Raw genomic sequence first — 21861 nt, 5'->3', positions numbered from 1 at the left:
CCAATGGCAGCAATTTAAATCATGCTCCCTGAAATAATTTGCTGCAATAAAAACGCGTGTGGTGAAAATATTTCAGATCATTTCAAGTCAGTCATTTGGCAATCTATATCCATTTCGTTCAAATGTGAAATGCGTCGTTGAAAGCGAAACTCCGGCGACAATAGCTCCGCGTGTTATTTCGTCTAAGATATATGGTTAGGGTTATGATTGCAATGCGGTTTTTTTGTAGGGTTTATGGTTAGGTTTAGGACAGGATATAGCGTTAAATCCAGGGTTGAAATAGGTGTGTGGAATTTAAAACGTAGCAAATGTCGCCAGAGCAAATGTCATGCAATTCGTTGAAAGTGTATGCCTATGCCCACATACTTTGAATAAATAGCAAAGAAATACACCGACAAAACAATTATACAACGCTGTTTACTATATATATGAACCTTACGGTAATTGGTTAAACAGTATTAACAAGGGATAAGCAACAAGGTTTAATTTTCAAATCCAATCTTCAAGAAATGAAACAAAAAAGAAAGAAATTGTTTAAATTGTTTAAATTGTTAAACATATACTGTAAGGTTCATTTAGTAAACAGCGTTGTATAAAATCTTAAACAGCGTTTTAACTTCGCAGGTATAATCATCATCCTACAATCATCAAAGAAAAAACAACATAACAGCATATTTTGGGAAATTGAATTAAAATTTTCTCTGTAAACATGTTTAACTTACTGTGAAAGATGAATTAAGAGTATTCTGATTCTTAAAGGACAAGTCCACCTCAACAAAAACTTGATTTGAATAGAAAGAGAAAAATTTAACAAGCATAACATTGAAAATTTCATCAAAATCGGATGTAAGATAAGAAAGTTATGGCATTTTAAAGTTTCGCTTATTTTCAACAAAATAGTTATATGAACGAACCAGTTTCATCCAAATGAGAGAGTTGATGACATCACTCACTCACTATTTCTTTTGTATTTTATTATATGAAATATTTTCATTTTCTCGTCATTGTCATGTGAAATGAAGTTTCATTCCTCCCTGAACACGTGGAATTCCATTATTTTAACATTCTGTGCTTCAGGCAAGAAGGTCCTAATCATCAAATTCGTAAAAATTGAAATATTGTATAATTCAAACAATAAAAAACAAAAGAAATAGTGAGTGAGTGACATCATCAACTCTCTCATTTGGATGTAACTGGCTCGTTCATATAACTATTTTGTTGAAAATAAGCGAAACTTTGAAATGTCATAACTTTCTTATTTTACGTCCGATTTTGATGAAATTTTCAGCATTGTGCTTGTCTGATTTTTTCTATTGATTCAAATCATTATTTTTCTGAGGTGGACTTGACCTTTAACTAAGATAGTAGTTAATCAGAAGAAGAAATAATCTATTCTTTCGTCTGGCTACTTGGCGCAGTCACTTTTCCATTCTGTTAAAAAAATCTTTTAATGAAATCCATTATTTAATCTGAAAAAATAACTGATCTGTAAATATCCTATTTAATAAATGTTCAAGGGCAGATTACGCCTAATTTGATGACCTTGGTGCCTTCTTCGAATGAACCATGACATCTCTGAATCAAGATATTGAAACATTCGAATGCGTTTTTTCGATTCATCGCATTTCTCATTTCAAACAACTGTCAAAAGATGAATGAATACATCCAAGATGGAAGCTAAATATCCAAAGGGTTCAGAGCAAGTTTCTAGGTACCATGATGTAATCTGATTGGAGGGTTCTTGAATGACGTGGATAGATTAGGCCTGCTGCTATCCCAGTCCTTTTGAAATGAAATCCACTCTTAAATGGAGAAAACATGTTCCCTTCCAGGCAATCTGGGACCCATTTCATAAAACGAAATAGTCAATGACCTTCACTTGAAACTGTTATTAGCTACATAAATCCTTGCTTCTGATTGGTTTAGGTCAGATCAGTCAGTGGAAATCACTGAAAATGTGTTGCATGAAACACACCCCTGGAGTTTATTGCTGACCACAACTACGGAAATCCAAAGAAGGGATCAGCGGTGAGGTAGAAGCAATCCATCGGTGAGCTTTCCGGTGTAAAATCTCTTTCGTGACCCTCGAATCCAGCAGGTCCAGCTTTCATACATACAACCGTTGTATCCGGTACACTTCCGACGCATCTGTGGTTTTGTTTTTAAAAGGAAGAATGAAAAGTCTTTCATAAATACCTCAGTATCGATTTGATAATTGTAGTCAAGTATTCACTTTACACTTTCAAAAGTAAGGAAACTGAGAGAATGGGAATCGGGGAGAAATAAAGAAGGGGGCAGCAGCGTAATGAGAAAAAAACAAAAGAGGGCCAAAGTTGGCCTGTAGAGACCCTTTCTTAAAAGCGCCAAGAAAATGAAATGAGCCGGTACTCTTTTTTACCATTTTGAAATAAAAAAAATGATTTTGTGAAAGAGTTTGATATAATACTTGAAAAAATTGCATTATGACATTGATCGTAGAACTTTTTTGGGTGACATGGGTCGAAGACGCGATTGTACGCCAGTGGCGAAGACGGGATTAGGCAGTAAGGGAAGACTAATCTCAAAACGAAATAAATTAAAACAACCGGAATTTGAACCCCCTAAAACCCAGAAAGTTAGAAGTGGGAGGTGACATAACTGCCAGAGAGGAAAGAAGATCAAGCTAATTATTAGCAAATATGAAATAGATGGAGAAGAGAATAAAAATCAGGTACCAAATAACATGAAAGAGAAGATAAAAATAATACTAATTATAGTGTGTTCTTTTCCCAAGGTAATGTTTGTGTACGTCACCAAAAATAAATAAAACCGATAAACACAAAACGACCACTAAACCAGAAAATGATAACAGTAATTTCCATCGTTGTATTATGAACAATAAAAACACGCATTATCTATGTGATCATTGTGATTGTATCCGCCCATTGACCATGATAACCTTTTCCGGTATTTTGATGATTCATACAGTGGATCTGCTGCATGTATACATTGTATAGGATAACAATTAAGCGTTTGTGTCCCATTTTTGAAATAATACTGCACTGCATTTGTTAAATGGTTGTAGACATCAGATCCCATTTTTTCATGCAACTTGTATCTCAGTCTCCTTGATATACTTGTTCGTTTAAAAACCTCCATAATCATGTCGTCTTGGATAACCGGTTGTGTTTTTTAATCCTATGAATAGTTGTTTGGACACCACTTCATAATCATAGCTTGTATATTTCGTTTTGTCTACTTTATTTACCATATCACCTATATTTAATAGATAACACTGATATTAAGTCATCACTTTGCCCAATTACTTTTTTTTTTGGGGGGGGGGAGGATAAGTGGGTAAGGTTTTTTTGTTATTATGGTTGTTATTTTGTCTTTTTGTGTAACTAACTTGTGATCTGCAATCACCTAATAATCATTTGTAAATTTTGTGATTTATTTCAATTTGTTATAATTAAAACATAATTAAAAAAATAATAAATTATTGCAAAAAAAGCAACTAAAATTGAACGAAAGTGAATCATTTAAAGATCGGCTAATGATAACCTTTGCATGGGTTTATTCATATCTACCTACTTTTGTTGATTCGCAGCAATATTCAGCTACCCCTCCCCCCCCCCTCATACACACACACACGCACGCTGGGAGTAGTCTGTTGTGCAAACTCTTCACTCGAGTTATGGGTCTGAATTGCATCCTGCTGATGGCCCTTATTCTTTCGCCGCCAGTAAAAAAAATAGTTCCAAAGTTGTGATATATCTTTCAAATTTGGAAAAGGAAAGTTTAGTAGGTACCTTCCCTAGAATCAGTGATAGATTGTCATGATTGTTAGTCATAATTATTCATTTTTGTCAATCAGCGATATCAAATTTAAAAATTTAGATTGGGTTGGCTCGAATGAATATCTTTTGTCTGCCAGTTGTTATTAGGCCCGTGAAACCTATAGCCTTCTATTACCTGCAATAGTCATCTCGTCCATCTTCATCTTCGTCTTTCATATACCAAGTATTGGAATAGCCTGGGTCAAACCATTCTTCGGAGGGGTTGGGAGATGTGTATGCTAATAGGTCATCTTCCATCGAACCAGCCAGTAGACAGGACATGAACGGTTTCCCATCAGTTCTTACTATTCTATGGAAAAAAGAAAAAAAATAATGCAAATTTCAGGGCATGCAGATGTCGAATAATGCTAGCCGTAATGAATCTGGAATTATTGATACTAGAAATAATGATGACATTGATGATGGTGATGATTATAATGCAAAGGATAATAGGTTAAAAGGTATCAATAATAAAATGGAATAATGTATTTTTCTGTTTGAAAACCATTTTTATATTCGTAATGGTAAATTGGTGTACGAATTTATCATATCAATTTTTTGTTAATGACTGAATGAGAGAAAAATATTTTTGATTCGAAATGTTGAAGCCCAAAAAACTAAAGAAGTAAAATATGACAATGTATTTCGTCTGTCGAAGCCTTTGACTGGAGTGATGTAACATGTAAAACTGCAGAAATTACTTAATGAAATTAGTTGCAACAGGTTTCAATTACCAGCATGACTATAAAGTCCATAAAAGAAAAACAATAATAGTAGTAGTCATAATACAGGTAACGAAATCATTTTATTTTTTTTCAGTTTATATTGCTAAAAGGCCTCTGACCAAAAAGTTGGCAAGATTTTTGTTTTGCCTATGTATTTAGGGTTTGTTATCTATAACACGTTATTGCAGAATTTTCATGTTCTGTTTCTGTAAAGTAAATTCATTTTCCAATGTGAAACAGAGGAAAACGTCTGAACTTAGGAAACGCTTTCAACTTATTATTAACTGCATAAAATACTATCAGAAAGTTTCGAAGATAAGAGATGATGCTGTATAGATGATTTATTAAACGACGGTATCCTTTGTTTATAATGACATGAACTTTCGTTGCCAAATACCTGCAAAAATCATTGGCCGCTCCTTGTCCCTGTACGTCGACCCAACCCCTGAAGAATGACGTCATTCCCCGATCTTCTATGACGTAGGACCGCTCTAAAACTGTCCTGTTACCTCTCCATTGTGGACAGATTGAGGGCGTAGTATCGTTTACTGATGGTGTAGTGGCATTTGACATAGATGCATTATGTTGCTTGGCCAGTATTGTAATATTAGTTTCTTTTGGAAGAGAAAAGAAAAGAAAACTCAGAGAAGGTGCGTCTTGAAAACAAAATAATAAAGTAACAAAAATCACATTTCCAATTACGTTTGATTTTGGGCATTTAGATACAAGCGGCAATTGCCGATAAAACGAAATTGATAAAATTAATATACTGAAATGATAGAAACGGCTTGTATAAATACACTCGCTCGCTAAATCATCAGGTATCGCATCTCCTTAACACACACTGAAATCTGCAAAATTACACACAACTCCGTCGTCACATTGTTTTCGTACCTGATGCCGTGGTGTAATTTATCATCATTGTGACGTTGTGTGACGTGTCATTCATGAAGTACGGTGTAGGTTGGGATGTTACGTTATAAACCATTGTGACGTTTTGTGTTTGAGTCGTAGTGACGTTGTACATCATTGTGGCATTGTATACCATTGTCTCATTAGTCACTACCGTTACATTTGAAGTCGATGACTGATTTAGCGTGCCATTGCTTTCAGATGGTGATGACGTTGGCATCCCTGATTCAAAAGCAAAAATAAAAAAAATATATTCTGGATGTGAGGGTTTTTTTTCAAAAGGCCTAAGGAACAGCTCCATATAATTTATAAAGTGGATTCCAATGGCTTACATTATGTAAGTGCATGTCAGACCAACTCTAAAAAAACTGATTTTAAAGAAAAAAGATTTTGCAAAAAGCAATAACTGAATCATTTTGTAAATTCACGAAATAAGAATTTTTCTCCAAAGTAACTCAACAGGTTTGTTTAAAAGGACAACATTGTGTTTTATTTAAGGAAATGTGTAAGGTTCCATACACCAAATACCAATTTCCTGTAAGATTACGCAATCTGGTAAGATTACAGGTTTTCTTGAGACTATGCTGCAGGATTTTTTTTATTTCATTATAAATTTTCTAACAGGGTACAGAAAAAGTAAAAAAGTAAAAAGTAAGCTGTTTTGGTCAAATAGCTTTAACATTATTTGTTTTATTATCTCAATCGACATTATTTTTCATACAATCATACAAATTGATTATGTGTATAAAAATAACGTTTATATTGCAAATATTACCAGACGATCTTCAGTTCCATTTATATTAATTCAAAAATACAAACAAAATCAACTAGATTGCTACTTTTTCTCTCTCTCCGGTTTGAAAGTAAAAGTTGAAAAATAATTCGTACCGAATAGTTGAACGGAAATCGTTTTCTCTTGATTTTTGAACCAACATATATACTCGCCAACCCATGAAGAATTCAGTGATGTTATCGTCAACATAGAAGTGAAGGTACCAACATTGGTGGTGTATACATCCTTGATGGTGTTTTCTATTCCTATTGATGACACAATACACGGAAAGGAAAAGAAGAAGAAAGGGCCAATTATTGTCGCAAATATTATCTCAATCCGTTTATTTGATTTAGCGCTTATGTAATTTATAATTATTGACAAATGTATACAATGCGTCCCAGTAAAAAAGAAACCCGTTTTCAGAGACCAATTCTACAATCCTTATTATTCTTTTCTGGGACGCACTGTATATAGAGAGGGGGAGATAGGGGGGGGGGTATAATTAGAGAAAGTTGTATACTTGTATAAAGCAAAGTGTGTAACTGAAACGCGGTTTAAGGGAGTAACGAAGTTTAAGGAACATAAGAAAATAGAGAGACTGAGAACAGTAAATAGACACACGTAGTGGAGAGAGTCAGAATCCTGAATGTGTGCATGTGTGTGTGTGTCTGTTTGCATGTGAATGGGGGTGTGTGTATGAACGTATGAGTGTATGTTCAAGAAAAAGTTATGGAAGGCAACAAACTGGAAAAGGTGAGGAAGATTGAGAACAAAAAATTATCAGTATGTCTAAGAGCAGAGACCGTATACCTGTAGTCCAGTATATCTTAAGATGCATGTCAAGTCAATTTCAATAAAATTGTAATAATGGCAAGCTACATGTATAGAATGAAAAGAGCAAGCCCGATCCATTTATTTTTTTTTAATTGGAAGAGTGCAGAGCCATCATTCATTTGGGGAAAGTAAAATTTTACTCAATATTTGTTAATTTATAATATCATTGTTTATATACATGTAAGTCCATATTTTTGTTGGTTTGTTTAATCGACATGATGTAATCAATTATTACAATGATGATAATAATGGCGGTAATGATAGTTTAATAAACAATCGATGTGTAATCATAAACAAGTAACATCAATAAGGAACGTACCGTCTTCAGTGATTTCTCTGCCGTTAGGATCGTGCCACTGAGGTCGAGAGCAGTTCTCACAGCTGGCCGAGCAGAAAGCGGTGATATTTGAACCCTCGTCTCTGATCACGTGACCCTTTCCGGCAACAACAGGCCACAGTGAGATCTCAACTTCTGTTATCAGGCGGTGATTATTAGAATATAATGGGATATTATTATTCATTATTTACATTAACGTTATTTGCGCTACTATTACTTTTACAATTACTACTACCGAAAATGTCACTTTAAAAGGCAAGTTCACAAAAACAAAAAGTTGATTTGAATAAAAATGAGAAAAATCCAACAAGCATAACACTGAAAATGTCATCAAAATCGGATGTTAAATTAATAAATTTATGACATTTTAAAGTTTCGCTTAATTTCAGAAAACAGCTATATTCCCATTCTAGGCAGTATGCAAAATAGGCTACTGATTATGTCCCCCCACTCACCTAATATTTCTATTGTCAATTTACATAAAACTACCGCACTTATATGCACGGGTAGCCCTGTTGGTCGGCCCCCAGCTCCCTTGATCGACCACTGAACAGTAAGTTGAAAACGATGGTGCGGTAAAGGAGTGTATTTAATCGATTTAATCCTTGCTTTATTTTCGTCAATGAGGAAAAAATGAAGAAGGATAACGTACATCAATAATGCATCGTAAAATATATCCTATAACATGATGCATTTCGAAAAAAAAATGAGTAATCAAGTTAACAAATCACACATTAATTTTTCAAAGGGATGAGATAGAAAGACAACATATTGCAGGGGGTAGTGAAGCTCATTTACACACCATTACTATAACAAGTTGCATTGTCGTCGAATATTGACGGGAAATTACTGCAGTTGAGGTATCCCATTTCACTGAAAACCTCCGCTGTCGGGTCGGCGTTGCACGAGTCTACGACACGCTGACAAAGTTCACGACAAGGTAGCAAATGTCCTAAAAAAGTAACAGAACAGTTATTATTATTTTAATCACCCGAGTGCAATGATTAAAAAAATCAATAAATATGGTGAAGAAAATAAGAGCACCTTTTCCTGAGGATAGGCACTGAATGAATAAGAAATGAGGGATGGATGAATTGAAAATTAAAACCAATTGTTTTGTAGTAACGCACTTGCAAAATGCTTTGATATTTCATTTTATATGTTTTTGTTATTTATTTATCATTTACATGGTACACGTGGTTCACATGGTAAGGTATCGAGACAATTTATTTTCGCATCTTAAAGAAAATTGCAATGTGGAAGAATAAAAAACATGATTTTCTTGGATGACTTGGAATATTCTAAGTATAAAGTAAGTTAAGTACCACTTTCTGCAAACTCTTCTGAAGAGCTAATTTGCAAAAGTGTTAGATCGATTTTTTTTTTATAAAATTCATTTATTTTTCTCAATGTATAGATTTTGATGGTACAAAAAAAAGTTCAAATTCCCTTTAAGAAAGCATACATAATAAAATCACTTTTTTTCAAAATGGGTTAGATCCATTTTAATCCATTTCAACCTTGGGTTTGGGTCTCATCTATCAATGAAAGTAAAAGTTTTGACAGAATCTTACACTTGATTGAGCACTGTCCATTTTTGTAAAGCTCGCAGAAATCTGTTTGCGCAGAAATGCTTGTTTTCATGCAGTGTCAAGGGGAAAGGGCGAAATCAAACTTACCCTGCAATACATTTTCCCAACATTTCCCTTGCACTTTTAGTCAATTAAGATAAAACAAATACATTCAAGCATTTTTAAACAAATTTGCCACCCAAATTGAAATTTCAACACTTAGTAAGCACAACTTTTACCCTTTTTGTGTCAGCTGGATCTGATGACATAATTGAATCGGAACAAAAGTTTACATCAGACATCTCCAGCACTTTTTCACCAAGTTTTTTTTTATTTAAAGTGGGTTGACATTTAATTTTTCATTTAATACTTGTTTTTCCACACTTTTCCCAAGCTTGACAATGATTAACAAAATGAAATCAAGCCTAATTCACTTTGTGTAAATCACAGCTCAGTGTAAATCAAATATCGTCTTGATGGCCTTGGTGTGTGGGGGAGTGGGTCGGGGCGCAATGCACTCTTCGGAGTGTATTGGGCAAGGAAACAAGTTAAAAGAGGTCAAACATATCTTCAAATCAACTTTACTTGCTAAATTCTACGTGTTCTTCGTGATAAAGGTTTACTTTTATTCGCATAGCTAATTCCAAGTTCTGCGCAAATCATTTTTCATTAACTTTTCAAAAGTAAGTGGTGCTCACTCAAGCGGAAATATTTTCAATAGTTATATCGTCATTTGCTTAAATAGATCCGTTAAAATGTGGAAAAATCTTAAGGATATTACAAATGTATAATTTTACAGGATTTTTTCAAAGTGTAAACTTTTTTTGATACGCACTGTAGATCCACTTTTATAGACTAATGCAATTGTTACATGATAGAGTTGTTTATCATGTCAATCTCGTTTTGCCTACTTGCAATAATTATGGGAGAACAAAACAAACGATGATATTCCTAGAATGGTCTAAAATGGATTTCAACCCTTTTGCAAACAAACTCTTTGAATATTAATACTAATGCCAATTATAATGAAAATAAAAATAGTGAAAAGGAAAACAACATACTAATAACTGGTAGCGCTTTGTAATGTCGATTTAAAAAGAAGAGAATCTCATAGGAAAAAAATATGAATTGCGAAAGACAGGGAACAATGAACATCAAGCTGGAAACCCATTGCTTTTTGTTATTGCTGTTGATTTTGTACTTGTTTTGCTATTTTAATTTACCTGGTCCATGCGGTCCCATCTTGACACAGGGCGGTGCATAAACCGTGCACAAGAATTGTCTCATAAAATCGGCACACTTGGTATCCATGGTTCTCAGTATCTTCTCAACTGGTGCAATGAGGCCAGCAGCAGCGGCCTGGGAGGGGAAGGCCGTTCCGCTCGAATACTGAACGTGGCGGTAATGCACGTTACTGCACAGGCTACGAAACGTTGAAAATGTAATCTCTTCACAGTGAGCTGTAGTTAGATAGAGAGGAAAGGTTTTCAGATAAAATTTCTAAATCATAAAGTAGATAAAAAGAACAAAATGACTGAGTTAAATACTTACGAATTACTTTCTACATTCCTTAGATTGAGATGTACCGATCCAGAGTAGGATTGAAGTTTTCAATCTAATAGATTTATAATTCTTTTTGTTTTTACGATTTGGATTTTTACGATTTTTTGGATTGGTCTCCGACAACAATTAATGAGATTGACATTCAATCTACGGAATTTTGAGAGTAAGAAAATAATAATCTATTATTGATATATAAAAGAGGGGGAAATGACTAGGAAAAAGACGGGGCATATTTTGCCTCCACAAAATAATATGACAAACAAACAGATGAATGAAAAAGAGAAGAAAGAGATCGTAGAATTTTAAGAAAATAGATATCAATAATTGATATTTTGTAAAGCTCTCTCAACAAATTAACATTTAAAAAGGGCACCTTATCATGTTACTGAGGAAATGTATACAGTATATGCAAATAGTTTAAGGAATTATAAAGAAATAATTGATTAATCATTTGGGAAACATTGCAGGCGGTCTTGCATTTGAGCCTCGTGTTATGTCCAATTTTACTGTTGATAAATATATATATTTCTTAATACTTACTCCCTTAAAAATTGTAATGACATCAACATGTTACTAAGCGCATATTAAGGGCAAAGCGATATACCAATACACTGCCCCTCCCATCCCATGACAAATCGTTGAGAAAATGCGATATCTTACTTTTTCACAGAAATGCAATGGTACATGGGTTTAATTTAAAAAAAAAACGTACTTGAAATCAAACATGTCAAAAGGCTGGGATGTTTAATGCGACGTCACCTGTGGTTTACGGGCTGTGATTTCAAACGTAACTTTTTGTTGTTATAATTCAATGATAGAATAATAATAGGATCGTCTGCGTGCTTATATTTTAAACAATCCTTGCATGGTTCTTTTGCTTTCAACGGTGGATCGATGAAGGGAGGCCAGGGGGTTTTGACACGCAACTTTCAGCCCCCCCCCCCCCAAGTAAAGAAGATGAAACTAGAATTGTTAAGAAGATAAAATGCTTTTGAGAATTTTAATCGGTCGAGTTACCACACTAGTTTTGAATAAAAAAAAACACGAAAGTTGGCAAAATATAAGCAACCGTCCCAGAGACGGTTTTCTTTTGTCACATCTCTTGATTATAGGTTTGAATCGGTTTGATGTTATGTACGTTATGAAAATAGCACGAAGTAAAAAGATCAAAAACTGTAATAACAATACTTAAACAAAACGGATTGATCACTCTATTCGGTGCCTTTAGTATAGGTTTTCCCGTCCAATTTCGCACTTAGTGCATGCAAAAGTAAAGACAGGTCATTCAATTTTGCACAAAGTGCATGAGAAAGTATATATAGGTCATTCAATTTATTAGATAGGGCAGCCAAACTTACCAGTCGGCATTCATAATCGCTTTAGATCAACCAAATCTGCCACTCGGCATACGAATTTGTACATAGTGCAACCAAGTTCGCCCGTGAAACCCCTCGAGCTATGTTAGAGCATTCAATTTCGCCATTGTGCATCCAATTATACAATTTGTGCATGCAATTTAGCACACGTAATATTTTCTATTTGTTTTATAACTTATGTTAATATTTTGTTCCATTTTATGAGCTCACTATGTCCAAATTAAATCACCGAAAAAAATGTATCGGATGACTAAAGGCATATAAATTAACAGAGGGAAAATTTCCTGACATTTCCTTATAGGCCTATGTCTTTTTTATCTTTGTATTTTTTGGGGGGGTTCTTAATATTTTCTTGTCATTTGCACCATATCTTCGATATATGCATTGACTAGAGACATAATCATAGCATGTAGATAATATCGTGATTTTCTTCTTTCATATTTATGTTTATTTGATGTTTTTTTAATTTGCATCTATTTTCATATGACTTTAATCATTTAAAGCAATTATGTTTTCATCAAAACTAAGACATCAATGGATTTCTTCCCTTTTATACTTCTTTTTGATCCTTCTATATTCTTTAAAAGACATAATAACTAAATACATATACTTCATATATGACAAAATAACTTCGTAAATAAGCCACTGCTTCTATGTAATTTACCTTTTTTTTACAAGCATCTGTAAAGAATAATAATTGTCCACTTTTATAAATGGCCACTGGGGGCACACATACTGCAGGTTGGGAAAAACGAGCGAAGAATGTTTAAATATGTATTACAAGTCATGTAAATACAGTGCTAAATTGAATACACTAGTTATGAACATGGATACCCAATAGAGAAATTGAACGCTACAACTTCAGTCACGTGACCTCCGGTGTTAACTTGAGTGCACTATGGCGAATCTGAATGATGTTTTTACACTTTAGTTTGCTGTATAGCCAAACTGAATGCCCATTATGAATTTTTGGCGGCCCTATAGCGATTTTGAATGACTAGTTTGAATTTTTGGTTGCTCTTTAGCGAAATTGAGCGGGAAAACCTATAACAATATCATTGTTTTGTTTTTCTTCCAGGTCCGAAATAGGTAGTCATTATCCCTGCAGACTGCTTTTGCCTCAATGCTTAGAAACTGCTTAAACCTGCTCTTGCCCAAGGCACAATATTAAATATATGCACCTCTGTACGTGAATAAATCTAGTACAGAGAGAAAACAAAACAAAATTAATCGCACCAAGAGAGAAATCGTTCTAGTTTTCGGAATTCCGGTATTAGAGACAGATAACCTCAAAAGATGTCCGTATCTCATACCATTAGCCTAGTTTACAGTCTCGGTTGACATGGTTGATTTATCTTAGCGGAGTAACAAGCTTAATACTCGAGACAAGAAAATCAAACTACTCTGCGTATGGCTACTTAAATCATTAGAATGCTGTTATCAGACACAGATACCCTTGATTGACTTCCGCGTCTTTTCAATTAGCCTAGTTTTCAGTTTGCATGTAATTTGTATTCAAAACAACTGCACTGTAAATCTCAAAGATTTAAAATAAATTCAAAACGGGTGTGAAAAGGGTACGACCCTATCATCGGATACTTTTTTACCCCAGTCCAACGGATTCCAATCTATTTATATACATGAACGTGAATTACCACCTTATGCCCGTGGTAGGAATATCTTCAATCTGTATTTGAAATCCAAATGGTTTATTTGGAAAATCAAAATAGTTTACATGTATGAACATTAATATGCTTTTAATTGAAATCCTGCTTTAGGTTTGAGTCACGATGTGACGTCGACTGTCCACTATTTCAAGCAGCTATGAATGTATTAAAGTCATGGAAATAGACACGTAAGCAGCGCCCCATATCTAGAAATACAATATTCAGAGGCACACAAGAAAACTGCAAGTAATATGGGAATTGATAACGGTATAAAAGATAAATATTCAGTATATTTCCAATGGTATGAATATATAGCGTAAGGAAAATGGATGTTGATTCTTACGGTGAATGTAGGGTTCCATGCGGGCATCCTGATAAGCACCCGTGTCAGTTTCATTGAAGGCTCGGATCAAGACAGTGTACGCATCATCAGAGTTCAAATGAAGTTGTATCTGGTCTTGACCATAAACCGTCCTCTCACCGCCGTCATCACCGCGGTCGTTGTAGTACACGACCTCGAAGCCGTCGACTTCGGGAGTCAGGCTGGGTTTCGGTTCCCTGATTAGCACCCAGCCGTCGTTCGATGCGGATCGCTCCAGGGTGAAAATAACAGAAGGAACGCGGGACTCTCCCGGCGTGGGTCTGACGGCAATGGTGGTTGTGTTAGTGGCTGGGGTGGTTGCATTGGTAATATGGGAGGTAGTGTTTGGCATTGTCATATTAGATGTAACATTTGCCATGCTAATAAGAGTGGTGGGTGTTGGAGGTCTGGTGGTGGTACTTTCTTGCTCTCGATAATTGCTGAGATCTAAAAAAGAGCGAAAAGTACACAAATAAATTAAAACAATTATATTTGTCTTCCACCTCAATGGAGGAGCCGTGGTGTAGTGGTTCTGACTCTCCCATTGTAAACAGAGAGTCGTGTGTTCGAATCCCACTGCGGTCTTGCCTTCTATTTGCTGGGCATTAATCCACACTTTGCCACTCTTGACCCAAGTTCTAAACGGATACCCGGTAGGTTGCGAAATATATTGCATGTTTGATTTTGCCAGCGCCATAATGTGGCTGCGTCGAATGCAAGGAATGCTCCCCAGGAAGTGGAAATTGTGCACTTTTTGTGCTTGACTGAAATGAATCCAATGACCGGGGTAATAGTATGATGTAACGCGCTTTGAGCTATTCTGGGAAAAGCGCTTTATAAAACAAAAGGCTATTATTATTATTATTATCATTATTATTATTATTATTACTATAGAGTATATGCTCAGCGATGTCTTGAGTTTTTCTGTCAATATGTTTTTTTTCGTGGGATCATAGTCATTTAATAAATCGTAAGGACATTGTAAGATCTCTGCATGGTATTTGCACGGAATTATCACGGGCTTTGCACGACTAAAAACCCCAACTAGTTGTATGGTAAGCGAAAGTAGGGTTGCACTTTGTTTTAGGAAGAGAGAGAGAGGCGGATACAGAGCGAAAAAAAACAAAGGATGGTTCTATGAAAAAAATTGACCTCCACCTACCGTTCAGACATCGCCTCTCCTGTCTTTTGGAAGGGTAGTTCCTGCATTGCAAGACTTCCTCTGACCGGAATCCCAAACGCTTCAACTGTCCTTTGCACTTCTGGTTGATGATCTTCCTGCAGGCGTCCCTGCATGGGGGCATCCTCTCCCCCGTCTCATGGTCACACGGTGGATGATAGGCACCGCAGATCAGAGCAAGAAGGTCCCGGGAGCACCCGGTATCAACTAGAGGCATCATGTGATTTACTGCATCCGCGATCCCGCTCTGAGGGACAAACAAACCGAATATGTCACTCATGGAGATGTTGCGGAAGCCGAGTCTCCTGCATGCATCCACCTCGCTTTGCTGGCAGAGCTTCCTATCCTCTGACGGGTAAGGACCCCCTGCAGAGGTCACTTGAAATACCTGAAAGAAAACTGGATATGTAAAACACAAACATTATGCACAGTGGCGTAACTACGGGGGGGGGGCATGGGGGCACGTGCCCCCCCCCCAATTGGCTGACCCCCCCAAAAAAAACGGGGAAAAGGAGAAAAAAGAGGGAGAAAGGAAGAGGAACGTAGTGGGGAAGAAGAAATTATTATTCATTATAATGATATATTACATTATAATCATGTTATGTTATATTACATAGGAAACATTTTTATCATAACTTTATGAAACATAATTTGCTCAGGGCCTATTTTGTCATTGTTCCTGGTGCTCGCATTGTCTGTTTAGAGAGATGTATAAACCTGTTGTACGAAAACTCCCGTTTCAAGTCAATATACACCAAATATATTATTGTTTTATGTAGTGACATATGCTTCTTTTTTTAATTACTACTTGAAATGATTGTCCCATGTTAAGGACTTTTCCTTAAAAAATTTCCTGTTCGTGATAACGTTCACATCAGTGAATTGGTGAGATAAGTCTGCTCTCCGTGAATTCCTAAAATCAGTCCTTAAAATGTCCCTTTTCTGATCTGAATATCAAAAATTTTCAGCTCGCGCTACGTGCTCGCATCATTTGGTTAGTGAAATACGTATGGTCTTAGTGAATTCCTACAAGCAAGCCTTAGAATGCCCCGCTTCAGGTCTGAATTATCTAAATTTTCAGCTCGCGCTTCGCGCTCGTAATATTTCATTAGTGAGATGCGCATGGTAATCATGATTACAATGACTACACAAAGTGCTTCATGTGTTCAGATGTAATTCTAACAAAATCAGCAAGCGCTTGGCACTCGCATTAGATGACTATGGGGAGATATGTATACTATTAAGGGATTTCTAAAATATAGTCCTTAAGATCTCCCTGTTTGGGGTCAATACAAAAATTTCGGCTCGCGCTTCGCGCTCGCATTGTTTAGCGAGACAGGTACGTATCATGATTACAAAATCGATTATAATGTCCCTTTTTAGGTCTGAATATCAAAAATTTTCAGCTCGCGCTTCGCGCTCGCATTATTTGATTGCTGAGATGCGTATTTTTATTTATGATTACAATGACTACAAGTGCTTCCTTAAAATGTCTCTATTAGGTCAGTATACCTGACAATTGAGCGCGCTTCGCGCGCTCACTAAGTGACTCAAAATTTTTGCTGGTGCCCCCCCAATGCCGTGACCCACGGTACGCCACTGATTATGCATATATTTACCTGGACTCTTTGAATTTGATATTTGTATACATATATATATATTTTTTTTTTTTGGGGGGGGAGGGATTAGTCCTAAATAGTTCTCACTCATCGGAGATGGACAGTAAGAATTTTATTTCTGAAATATAATTCAATTCAATTTATTGACGTTCTCAATTAAAAAAAAATGTTTTTTTTTATCACATTCATAAGAATAAAAGACCAACAAGAAAAAGAATAAAACCTTTAACACGTTGACCAAACATTTAAAACAAACAGAGTAAATATTGCCAAACTAATAAAAATAAATGAGAACTAATACATTAAACGCGTACATTCAGAATCACATAACTATACAAGAAACTGAAGAATGCAAACCTAAAATTCTTAATATATTATAACGTTTAGAAGAATTTGGTGGTCGGAAAATATACCTTAGAGTTTTTGAAATAAAAAAATAAAAGCAATTATCATTATTATTTACACGTTTCTTTTTCCTGGGTAACACCGTCAGGAAACCAATCACTTTTTTTCTTTGAGGGCCAAGCAAAAAAAAATAAAATAAAAAAAGAACAAAATATAGATTTAATAGTTACAAACAAGAACAACCAGTTTGCAGGGTACACGCATGTTTATACGCACATGCAAACAGAAACGTATATGTGTGTGTAGAGCAATAATTGTTCACATAAACATATGTATTGTGCATTCATATATACCAGTGATTGTAATAAACTGCAACAAAGAAATTCAATGAATATGACGTCAGGTAACTGTCTTGTATTTCCCAAATGTCCTTTTTTTGACAAAATCATTGTAAGGAGGATTTATCATGATGATTTCCATAGGAACGTAGGTTTTTAATATTCACTTACAGATAAATGCCAGTTGTGGCAACGATCTCAAAATGACTTTTTACAGAATCTAATAAAATGACCACCAAGTGTATATTTGTATGAATAAAAATATGAGATATGTGACATATGTAGGATTCTGAAAGAAATTGTAAAATTGCTGTGAAATAAGCAAAATAAGAGCGGATCCAGGTACTTCCGTCAGGTCTTTATTACTAATAATAGCAATAATGATACACTGTCCCACGTGTGGCTATCCGTGTTGGCGATCTTCAGTGTGATCGGTCTTCAGCTTAGATTTTATGATTTCACAGAGTTCAGTTTATGTAATTGTACCATATTTAGATTCACGATGATATAGTAATACTTAATTTTGGTTTTACAGACTTTCCACGAAATCAGTGTTTAAGGCGCTGTCACACCTTGGCGTTTTAGACAGCGTATGCCCGACGTATCAAAATTTCTCTAAAACGTCGGCATACGCTGAACTTTTTTTTTTTCAACTCTGGGCGTATACTTAGCGTATTCATAACGAGTTAGACGTATACATAACGTATTAGTAACTTATATCGAACGCTTCGTTAACTTATAAGTAACGTATTCCAACGAATGCTTAGCGTATTGCTGGCGTTCACAACTTATGCCCTACGATAGCCTAACTTACGCATAGCGCGCGGCAGCGTATCGCTGACGAACACGTGTCGTAGCCTATAAAAAGGCTGCCGCTCGACTATTCAAATCATAACCGCACGATACATCACCGTATCAACACCACCGCCATGTCGAAGAAAACTCCTGTGAACCCCACCTTTATATACCAATTCCTATAAACGTTGTCAATACGCCATTATACGGTAGCTGTAAGTTATAAACACTTTCAGTAAGTTTTGTGGTCGTCCGAGCACGTCTTCATACGTCAATATACGTTGGAGTTAAGTTACACATACGTTCAAAGCACGTTACTCATAGGTTAGAAGTAAGTTTTAGGGTACGCTGGACATTATCTCGACGTACATCGACTTATGAGTAACTTACGAGTAACGTGTGTCAACGTGTATCAACGATCGCGTAACTTGCCTACAACTTATGACCCGCGTATGCGGGACGTATGAGCCATACGCTGGCATATGTCGAAAAATTTTGTGCTTGCACAAAATTTTTCGACGACCTCGCCGTATGACGACGTATACCAGCGTTTTTTAGCGTACTCTTAACGTATGCAAAACTTACCCGTAACGTATTCGACGTACGCCAGCGTATTCGCCAAATTCCTCATACGTCGGGCATACGCTGTCTAAAACGCCAAGGTGTGACAGCGCCTTTACTGAAACTACTTTCGTTTAGCTCTAATTTCTGATCTTAATTAATAGCGTATAAGAAAAATATATTTCTTGTTAAAAACATGCATCGAAATTTGTTTCCTTGGTCACCATAAAAATATGTTCTTCGTAGGTTGGAATAGTCACACCTTAACGTATGTTCAATGAACTACCATATATGTATATATATATATATATATATATATATTATCCGTATATATGGGGCGGGCTTGGTTTGCTGATAAATTCGATGGCCTGAAAGGGGAAGAATATATACAACCCAAAGATGGTCGTTGACACCTGGTTTCGAAACTTTGTCAGTGTAAGATTAGTGAAAACATAAAGGGATCAAACACTACATTGCTATGATTGCCAAGACAAACAGTATTTGTGTTTACATAAACGTTGGACGCCTGAGTAAAGCTTTCAACGTAAATGCACTTTTTGAAAGTGGAAAGCTTCAATACATGCATTAATTTATTGTTAACGTGTCACTCATGCACTTTTCCCCCACTATCGCTGAAGTTTCGATCTACCGAGTGCTACAGTGGCATTAAAGTGGTGTATTTCAATTTCAATACCTCCTGTTTAAATATTTACAGTCTAAGAAAGAGATCTCCAAAAATATTAGCTAATCTTAGTCATATAAACTGCACACAGATAGCATAGGAAACATAATTTAAACACAACGAAGTCTTGGTAGACGAGTTGCAGTTGCTGCTGCTCATCTAACAAATCAAATCCAAATAACTTCTTGTTGTGCCCCTTCTAACAAACAGGTAATTGTTATGTTAGGTATGTTAAAGCCAACCATCAAGTTTTGGCCAATTTGATGACTAAAATATTCGACATTCTTAAAATGAGGTGAATCAAATATGGTGTATTTTTATAACAGAGTTCACCTACCAGACCAGTATTAACAAAAATGAACATGCCTTAAAGTTTTTTTTTTATTAATGGTAGGATCTGTAACGACTAAACGTGGTTTCTAAATTATTCTTAAAAATGATTGCATAAGCTGCTTTTGACCAAAGTATTTCTTCTAATCAAAAAGGATTTACGGGTAATAACGAGATATTATAATACAACCCCACAAATTACGATTTTTTTTAGATTGCGTGCCAAATCATTTCAATTGAAAAGTAATCACCATCAAATTAAATAAGATCAATGAGACCCCACGACTAATTAGACTGCGAGTAACGGAACTATCTTAAGGCATTGTTTCCGAAACAGAAATGCCATCTGTCAACATCAACATGATCAACAAGAAGTTGATGATTTATTTCACACGGGTTGACATTTCATAGTGAAATTATATGGCTTAGGTTTGCTGACATTTGCCTGGATAAATTATTTAGCATAGTTTAGCAAAAATTGTACAATCTACCATGCCTATGACATTATGACATTATACGTAACTGCTATTGCCAGGTCTATCTTTTTAATAAATACCATTTCAACTCCCCTTCCAAAACTACCCCCCCCCTGGTGCTGCGCGCTTCAGGCAAAATATAATCCTTTTGCATGTTTTGGAAAAAATAACTCCGTCGGGGAAATGAAATGCTTAATTCAAACTCTAGGTAGGCAATATTAGTATAATGCTTATTATTGTTTAGATGGTACACGTATTGAAATAATGAGATTGAAACTGCATGACTCCCCCCCCAAAAAAAAAATTTATAATAATAATAATAATAATGATAACAATAATTTAAAAAATAATAATAATAATAAAAATAATAATACTTACCAGATGCCCAAATTAAAGATGAGACAATATAATCGCTGGTTTGTTTATGCTTTGTCATCCTTACGTTGTGCTATGCATCCGACTTCCAGAAGACGTCGATCCCGAATAAAACCAGAGACGATTACAATTTTCCGATTTGTAAGGTAAATGGAAGAAGCTAATCGATGTACCAACAAAATGAATTTGATATAAAGTCAATATTGTTGACTATGAAACCAAATGAACGAAATTTTTCGTCATATATTTTGATGGATATTACACTTCCACATCACTTGTATGGTTGATATCATATAGATAGTAGCCTTGTTGAGGTGCCAAAATAAACGTCTATTGGCAAGAGAGGATGGATTGAACTCGGTGTATTATTGATTAAATCTGCTTTCGATTACTTTCGAACTCTGGTTGAGGCCAGATCGGATGGGAACCCACACTTTGTATCGGTTGGTTGAGTGGTAGGGATATTTACTATTGCCTGGTAGGAAAACAATTGTAGGTTGTATTCGGAGGTCAAAAGCAACGAGGACAAGGACTTCCTACTGGTCTCACTCCACTAATACCGGACGGAATCGAGTCCTGGTGATGTATTAGGGGTGATCATGGACAGTGGAAATTGAAATTTCGACCGGAATCTATATTGCATTATATTTGTACAGTTCACACACATCGGGAATCACAATCTAAGAGAGAGAGAGAAAAAAATCAAAAGTAGATTTCAGAAGTAGGATCGCCACAATAAGTAGGAAGAATACCACACTGCACAAACACAGAGACTATTCTACATTTTCAGACACATCGTAAAAAAAGGAAAATGTATGTCCACAAATCCTAACAAGAGACCATTTTCCTCTCTTTCTCTCTCTTTAGATTATCATTTCAGACATCAAATTTCAAATTTCTCTTTATGCCGTGCGTGAACGCTCTATATCCACTGTTATTTTGAGTGAACTTGACTCTGTTCGATGCTTTGTCCCCGCAAAAGTCAATTCTTATTGTGATTTACGAAAATAAGTTTGTCTGAAAACCACGCTAGGCACTCAACGGCGTGGGTAGGAATCATGCTAATGAAAAAGAGCAACATTTATATTGGGGGAGCAGCATGCAATGCCATGTGTACGTACATCTATAGGGTGCCCTGTCCGAGAACTGAGAAAAGTATTAGATTATTTGTTTTTTTATTCGAGCACCCTTTTTTGTTTCGAAAGTCATGCTAGTGTATTC

General features: G+C 35.7%; 1 protein-coding gene across 1 annotated transcript; it reads right to left on the bottom strand.

The window, feature by feature from the left end:
• Nucleotides 1-1429: 1429 nt before the first annotated feature.
• LOC121419799 lies at nt 1430-20993 on the bottom strand. The gene is made up of 11 exons (XM_041614260.1): nt 20644-20993; nt 15102-15518; nt 13922-14386; nt 10196-10432; nt 8204-8353; nt 7384-7536; nt 6344-6493; nt 5438-5677; nt 4941-5157; nt 3955-4128; nt 1430-2148 (listed from the first exon to the last, which is right to left on the bottom strand). The coding sequence occupies exons 1-11, from the start codon at nt 20699-20701 to the stop codon at nt 2001-2003; spliced, it is 2409 nt and encodes an 802-aa protein (XP_041470194.1). The 5' UTR covers nt 20702-20993; the 3' UTR covers nt 1430-2000.
• Between the last annotated feature and the right edge of the window lie 868 nt (nt 20994-21861).

The sequence above is a fragment of the Lytechinus variegatus genome, chromosome 8 (genome assembly GCF_018143015.1).
Source record: "Lytechinus variegatus isolate NC3 chromosome 8, Lvar_3.0, whole genome shotgun sequence".
NCBI lineage: Eukaryota > Metazoa > Echinodermata > Echinoidea > Temnopleuroida > Toxopneustidae > Lytechinus > Lytechinus variegatus.
Note: the sequence above shows the minus strand (reverse complement) of the source record. Positions and strands in the feature narration are given on the sequence as shown.